The following is a 7,689-nucleotide window of genomic DNA, read 5'->3' on the forward strand; positions in this document are numbered from 1 at the left end:
TGAGTAACCAATTAGATGCCGCGGTCTGACGTTCTTTTAATCAAGTCATGGATGCTTGCATCTTCCCTCTGAGTGTTTCTCTGGAGAGCTTCTCTCCGCTCCTGCCTAATCAAAACACACTGAACTGTCAAAATCAAGCTGTTTTAATCATTATTCTGTTGCCTAAACGCGTGAACTGATTTTTTCCCCCCTTCTTCCACTTAATTGCGTGTTTCCTTGGGGGGAAAACGCGTTGATGATGTTGTACCATTCAAAAACATTTCTTACTAAACGCTTGAAAAAGGTTGAGACTAACTCCTTAAATGAAGTACCTTCTATCTGACCACACAGCTCTCTTATCGATAGATTTTGAGTGTACAGTGTCCATACACAAGACGTCAATGTGGCTCCATCTGGGCTTCGCTCAACGCCAAAATAGCGAATAATTTTTATGTACTGTAACCGTGAGTTTTTCATCTTTTTTTTTTTCGCGTTCCTCTGATAGACTCGTGCGCTAGAACAAGCTCTTTGTCTTTAATGAATAAGATGATATCTGATATTGATAGCATTAGTTGTTATCTTCTCAGGCTTCAATAAACAGTAGGGTGAGAAATGTTGGGCCTTGTTATCATCCGCTGTGATCAAGAAGTTATTAATATGCTTCATTTACATTCACACGAAGACTCTTGTGTTGTGTTGAGTGTGTTTGTATGTTTGAATGGGAGTGTGTGTATAAGAATTTGCCCTATAGTCTGTGTGTGTGTGTGTGTGTGTGTGTGTGTGTGTGTGTATTTAAGTATATATGTATTTATGTGTGTGTATGTATATATACATGTGTGTACGTGTGTGTGTGTGTGTATGTATACATGTGTGTGTACGTATGTGTTTACGCGTGTGTGTGTATGTGCGTGTGCATGCATGTGTGTGTGTGTTTGTATGTATACACGTGTGTGTGTGTATGTATACACGCGTGTGTACGTATGTGTTCATGTATGTGCGTGTGTGTGTGTGTATGCGGTCTTACATTTCCGTGGTTCTATGGCTCTGTCCCCGTAGGTCAGGCATGGTGAACAGTCAGGTGCCTGGAGGTGGCTCTCCCCCCAGGACGTGCGCAGGGTGCGGGGGTCGCATCTCTGACCGTTTCCTGCTCTTCTCCATGGATCGTTACTGGCACACACGCTGTCTCAAGTGCTCCTGCTGCCACGCTCAGCTGGGTGAGATCGGTACCAGCTGCTACAGCAGAGGAGGAATGATCCTCTGTCGTAGTGACTACATCAGGTTAGTAAAACACTTTTTTTTTTCCCCTGTGCTCCTCTCTGTTGGCTTTTAAGATCCTTATCGGGAGCATGGGTAAGGTTACTGCGTGCAGGCATGTGGTTCAGTGTACTGTACTGTGTTATTACAGTGGCCTTGATTAGCCCAATCAGATGGGGTTTTTTTTTTTTTTTTTGAGTATCTGAGTTGAAAAAGAAAGAAGGGTACACTGTGGCTTTTGGCTACTTGGTCTTCACGTGAAGGTTTCTTTTTATTATTATTTTTTGTTTGCCTTAGTCACAGGAAGGGGGTAGGGGTAATTGTACAGTTTTTGGAGAGAAAGTTTTTTGTTTTTTTTTTTTTAATTAGGATAAATTGATGTTTGTTGGTCTGACTATCATTAGAGCAATTAGAACGTGGATCACAAGTTTAGTCTGAGTGAAGACTCCTGGGTGAGGCGTTGCTCATTTTGCAATGCAGATGAACCCAAACCACTCTGCTCATGGCTCAGCATTATAAAATGCTCTTAGCTTATGTCATCATTTGCGTATCACTGTGGACTTGGATGTATTCAAAGTGGTCCCTTTGGATCTCTTTTTGGCTATAACCACGGCAAAACTCATACGTATGTGTGTTTGTGTGTGTGTGTGTGTGTGTGTGTATATATATATTCATATGAACACTTTTAACATTTGTATTTACCTGAGTAATGGCACAAAGTCACATTTTGCTGTCTGTGTCTGAGTGACAGAATGAATGTGAATGTGACTGTGAACAGAAAGGTTTTTGTCCTGTCCTGTTGCTGTTTGACAGAAATGTCTGGACTTTCTGGGAGGGGGTTGGGGTTGAGGGTGACTATATCACTGCCTAACTATCAGATTACAGCAGATGAAAACCACTCTCTCGCTCATTCTTTCACCCCAAACCTGTTTGACTGTACTGCTTAGATGCTCTTTGCATAAACAGAGGTTCATTTCTCAACAGGGCTCGCTCGCAGTTTGGGGCAATTGCCCCACAGAGATCATGGGGTAGTGGACTGATGATTTGTCTTGTCTTTGTGTGTGTGTGTGTGTGGGTGTGTGTGTGTACATTTGTGTGTATGCATCCATGTGGGCCCCTGGTGTGTGTGTATGCTTACATGTGTGCGTGTGTCTCTGTGTTTGTGTGCATTTGGGTGTGTGTGTGTGTGTGTGTGTGTGTGTATCTCAGGTTGTTTGGACACTCCGGTGCGTGTAGCGCGTGTGGTCAGTCCATTCCTGCCAGTGAGATGGTGATGAGGGCCCAGGGAAATGTTTACCATCTCAAGGTTAGTTTCATCGTTACCACATCTCACTATTCATAATGACACTACTTTTATCACTGCGTTTTTATATCATAACCTCAAAGCAAGGGACTCTGCATCTGATCGAGACCCAGATCCGTACCGTTGTTCCTAAATATCAACCCACCCCCCCACCCTCCTCATTTATGTCTCCCTCTCCCTCTCCCCCCATTCCAGTGTTTCTCCTGTGCCACCTGCAGAAACCAGCTGGTGCCCGGAGACCGCTTTCATTACATCAACGGCACCATCTTCTGTGAGCACGACCGACCGGGCGCTGCCCTCCTCAGCGGGCACCTGCCCCCCCTGCAGAGTAACCCCGTCCTGCCCGATCAGAAGGTGAGCCGGCGCCTCGTTCGCTTTCTCTCAAACACACCCCATCCCCCCTTCCACCCCCTCACAGAGATTTGACCATAGCTGTTTATGTAATACTGGACAGTGCCTTGGTAGTTTACGTAAAGAGACAAGGGTCATTTTGTACGATTAGGTTATTAGCTCCATTTTACCTTCCCCTCATCATGAAGTAAAGGAAGGAACTCACTTTGTTTAGCCTGCACAGTTTAATCAAGGCAGGTGGGTACGTAAGGACTCTGTGTGTGTGTGTGTGCGTGGGTGTGCGCGCGTGCGTGTGTGCGCGTGTATGTGTGTGTGTGCGTGTGTGTGTGCGTGCGTGTGTTTAAGTGGTAAGTGGTTGTTGGTGCTGGTACTCGTATGTCAAAAACAGAAGCCCTACTGACGTTTTCTTAAGAGTAACCATGGTAATTTTACCACACACTGCCAAAACAACATTTGTTTGTGGATCCCCTGTCTATCAGCGACAGGTATTGCAACAGCAAACCACTTTCTGTAACCCTGGACATTGCCAAACAGAGTCACAACAGAGGCACACAAACTGTACAGATCCTTAAGACCAAACTTCAGTAAGATTCTTTAGAGTTCGATATTTTGTCTTGTGTCTGTAGGTCTGCTGAATGGCTCATCGCACGTATGTGGCTCCGCCTCCTTTGCAAAACCCTGCCCCCCACCCCACCCCCCCCTCCCCCCAGTCAGAACGAAGAGGACTCCTGATGTCATTGTGGGTTTCTGCCGCCAATCAACAGCTGACTCTCTTCATCTGATGCACTTATTCTTTTTCTTTTTTTTTTTTTTTTTGACAAGCTCTGTGAGATCTGTCACCTTTAGGTGACCCAGCCACGGTTAACCCTCCCTGCTTTTGGCCGTGGCTTGTTCTCTTTCTTTTTTTTTTTTTTCTTTTTTTTTAAAATTTCCATCACTGGTCAGAACACACAGGACAGGTGGACTTCAGCGTTTGCTTTCGAGTGCCTCAGACATGGAGAAAGGCAAACCAAGGCTTCAGTATTTCTAATATATGCAAAAAAAGTACCTTTCCCTGGTCAGTGTGTGTGTGTGTGTGTGCTGGTGGTGTTGGATTCAACTTTTAAGAACTTGTACTTTACAGCAACAGAAATGGGCCAACGAGAAGCTAAACATTCGGCAAGTTCCACCCCCCCCCCTCATTCTTCTTCTCAGTGAATGTCACTGTTCTGGTTGAGTGCCCTTCTTTTCGCTCTTCAAACCACTACTCATCTTAACGATCCATCCTTAAATATGGTTTTACATTGTGGTCTTCAGGGTATGTTGTTCCATAACCAGCGTAATCAAATTGAGATTTGGGACATTTTTTCAGGGTATATGAACTGTAAATAGGTTTTTTTGTTTTTTTGTTTTTTTTTTTTTAAATAATGGTACTTTGTGGTATAGTAACATTATACATTATACTGTCCATGTGTGACGTCTATTTAAGATGTAAAACTTATCCAATGACTAATAATGAAATAAACATATCATTCAGAATAAACTAATTGCATATTCTTCCTACGTTTAATTTTTTTTTTTTTTTTTTTTTTTGCGGTTTGCGCCGCGCCTCCACGCTACCCCATGAGAAATGGTTGATGTTGTAAGTGTTTTTCTAGTAGTTTCTGCCTCTAGCTCTTGGTTGCACAGACATAATTACCCAGAGGGCCGCAGTGAAAAGAGGCTTATGCACTGACCATTACCGAGGCAATTAAATATGAGCGTGGTATCTCCTTTTGCCTCCGCACAGGGGAGAATTGAACCTTGCTCTGATCCCCCTGTTTGAATTTAATAAGGTCTAATCTGGTGCCTGACTAATTAAGAGGGAGTCGCTTGTTTCCATTCACTGCGTCAAAACAATTGCACAAGTTAACTGTTTACCATGTCGCAATTAAAATACGTAACGCAAGGGTCTTTACTCTCTCTCTCTCTTTCTCTCTCTCTCTCTCTCTCTCTCTCCCTCCCTCTTTCTGTCTTTTTTCTCTCTCTCCCTCATAACCTCTTGCCCTTGATTTAAGACAGCCTCCGCCCTCCAGTCGAGTTATTCATTTCCAAGAAGCATTGTCTCAGTCCACTGGTATTCCATATAATGGCTTTGACAATACTGTGACAGAAACTACCCACAAGTGTTAATTAACTCCTAATGATTCTTTTTCTAGAGAAAGGGTTTTTTTTTTCTCCTCCTTTCGCTCTGCGAGGCTCTAAATTGCTTTCTTGACATTCTTGTTCAATTACATGCCTTCATAATTATCAACCTCGCCATATACCATGTACCTCTGTTTCACAGCGTAAAATGATATTAACACAGACTGTTTTTAACAAGACATTAACCTCAGGGAGATGTGATATATATGCAGGTTATGAGTCATATTAATCTCTTGTCCATTACGTGACATGACAAGACATGACACAACAAGACATGACATCACATCACATGACAACATGACACAAGACATATGTTTTACAGTATAGTAATTGTAAAAGATATGTTGTTATATATCGCTATGAATGATGAAGGATTAATACTATTCTCCTTTTCATGATGACATAACTTGCCATAACATGTCATGAAACGTTGTTGTAAGTTATTAACCGGTTATTAATAACAGAAAATTTGATATGTCATCGTGTCTAATAATAGGTTGGGTGTTATCCTCTTCTTCACTTCTTCTCTTTCAGACTGAAGCAAGGGGTTGGGGAAAACAAACACCGCTTAAAACAGGAATATGTGACCAACGAAGGTGTAAAAATACATCTGTCATGCATCAGTTTAGCAGTCATCAAAACGACACTTTAATGCGCTGAACTCTTTAAAAACAAATAAATAAATAAATAAGCGATGTCTCTGGTGTCAATGCAGACACTGATACTGCTTCAGTTATTTATTTCACGTTCGGCTGGAAAAGCATCATACAAATTCATTAACGTATGCAAATGATCACAATTACAATTATCTTCATATCTCGATAAGTAAGGAAATAAAAACCTCGGCACAATTTGAATCCCACCGCGCCACAAGTTACACTTTGCATTCAAACCAATCAAGCCTCATCTGCATATCGCTAATTAGCTCAGCATATTCAGATGCCAATTAGCGGGTCTCAGAGAGAAAGGCCTTCTTTGCCGCCTGTCTTTATCAGAAAAGTTTGCAGGTGTATGAATCGCTGTGAGGCTTCTGTCATAGAAAAAGTGTTTATGCTCACTAATTAATCATATTAACACATGCAAATGAGTTTAATTACTTTGGCTTCCACGCCTCACGCTGTGTGAAGGAAAGAGAGAGAGAGAGAGAAAGAGAGAGAGAGAGGAACAGATATTTTTATCGGCTGAAAGAGAAGTGAGTGGTTCAAAAATGTCTTGTCTCTGTCATGATGTGCGCGTGAAGAATTAAGGGTGGTTTGCACTACCTGCCGTAACTTCTCGCAGGGTAATCCTCAGATTAGAATTTTAAGATCTGACCTGCATTTGCGTTTAATCGGCCGCCGCCCACGGGGTATTCCACGCAGATGTAGAGAACGAGTTCAAACCACGGGAAGTGGTTTTTATTCAGGTTAAATCACATACAAACGTATACATTTTGACAGATCACCTGCTCACAAATGACAAATGGCCAGATGTCAGATTGGGCTCACTTCCAAAATTCTTTAACATACACAAGCTTGGGTGCTTCTGTAGTTGCCAGTGAGGGTGAGCGATCCTCCAGGGCATCTGGTCGCGTGGTGCGTGGATGTGCCGTTCCAAAGTTGTGTTGCTTAGTGTTACTAGCCTACTGCAACGGCAGACAAGGAGACGTTGTCAAAAGAGTCTATGGAAAAGACCCGTTTTCCCGTTAAAACCAGGAAAGATGTTGTGTTTCAGTTTAATGCTATGTCTCGTGTCAAACGTCAAATAAAATTACAAACAAGAGACGCAAGGAAAACAAACCATTTTGGACAAATGTTTTGTACCATTACCAACCTATTAGCTTCAAACGAACTCAAGATGAAACAGACCACAAATCGTCTTTTTAATCACTCTTGTTGCTGTATATAAAAATACTTAGCAGTTGACGTCATGAGATTGAAATTATTTTTGATTAAAGTTCTCCTTTAACATCCTAACAGCCTTTTTTAAACAAACTTAAAAAAAAAACTGCAACGTATAAAAGATGTTCGAGTCTGCGTAGTGGAATGCTGAGTAGACTTATACGATTTAAATGAATTTGACCCGTCCAGGAAGGAATTTAATATTCTACCACCACGACTCCGCATTATCTCCTCAAAATTCCCCTGGTTCACCGCTCATTGCAGGCCCGAAGATCATATCTACTGACTTCAGGTTTTCATCAGATAAAGGGTTTTTCATGTTCCGTCATTTCACACTCTGAAACCTGAACTGACTTAGAAGCGTTTCATCGGCTTTTGTCGGTAAGGACACGATGCTCTCAGGGAGGACAAGGCAAAGCCAAAAAAAAAAAAGGTCAGGCACCAACGCTGTCAATTTAACAATGGAAAATGTCATAGAAAGAGAAAACAGTCGAAAAGAAGATGAACAAGGCAAAAAAGAAAAAAAGAAAGTTTCTTGCTCAATCAGAATTCTTTGAATAATTAAGGTGATCGGCTTAATTAGCTCAATTACGTTAATTTGACCACGGAACATGGCCATATGGTGTAAGGAAACAAAAGAGGGAAGAACTAATTAAAAGTGAAATAATGAGGATTTTAATTAAGCGGATCCCCAGACGTCAGTGAGTGGAGAAGGGGTACTGGGTAGTATAATTAAAGAACTGTAGCGCTGGCAACATT

At 42.0% G+C, this 7,689-nt stretch overlaps 1 protein-coding gene across 1 annotated transcript in view; it reads left to right on the forward strand.

Annotated features, from left to right (window-relative positions):
• The first annotated feature begins 1,042 nt into the window (after positions 1-1,042).
• Positions 1,043-7,689, forward strand: part of LOC115805534 (LIM domain transcription factor LMO4-B) — a 7,096-nt gene continuing 449 nt past the window's right edge. The window contains exons 1-3 of the mRNA XM_030766151.1: positions 1,043-1,257; positions 2,443-2,539; positions 2,732-2,890. Of these exons, the coding sequence (XP_030622011.1) occupies positions 1,043-1,257; positions 2,443-2,539; positions 2,732-2,890 (471 nt within the window). The remainder of the gene's footprint in view (positions 1,258-2,442; positions 2,540-2,731; positions 2,891-7,689) is intronic.

This window comes from Chanos chanos, chromosome 1, assembly GCF_902362185.1.
Source record: "Chanos chanos chromosome 1, fChaCha1.1, whole genome shotgun sequence".
NCBI lineage: Eukaryota > Metazoa > Chordata > Actinopteri > Gonorynchiformes > Chanidae > Chanos > Chanos chanos.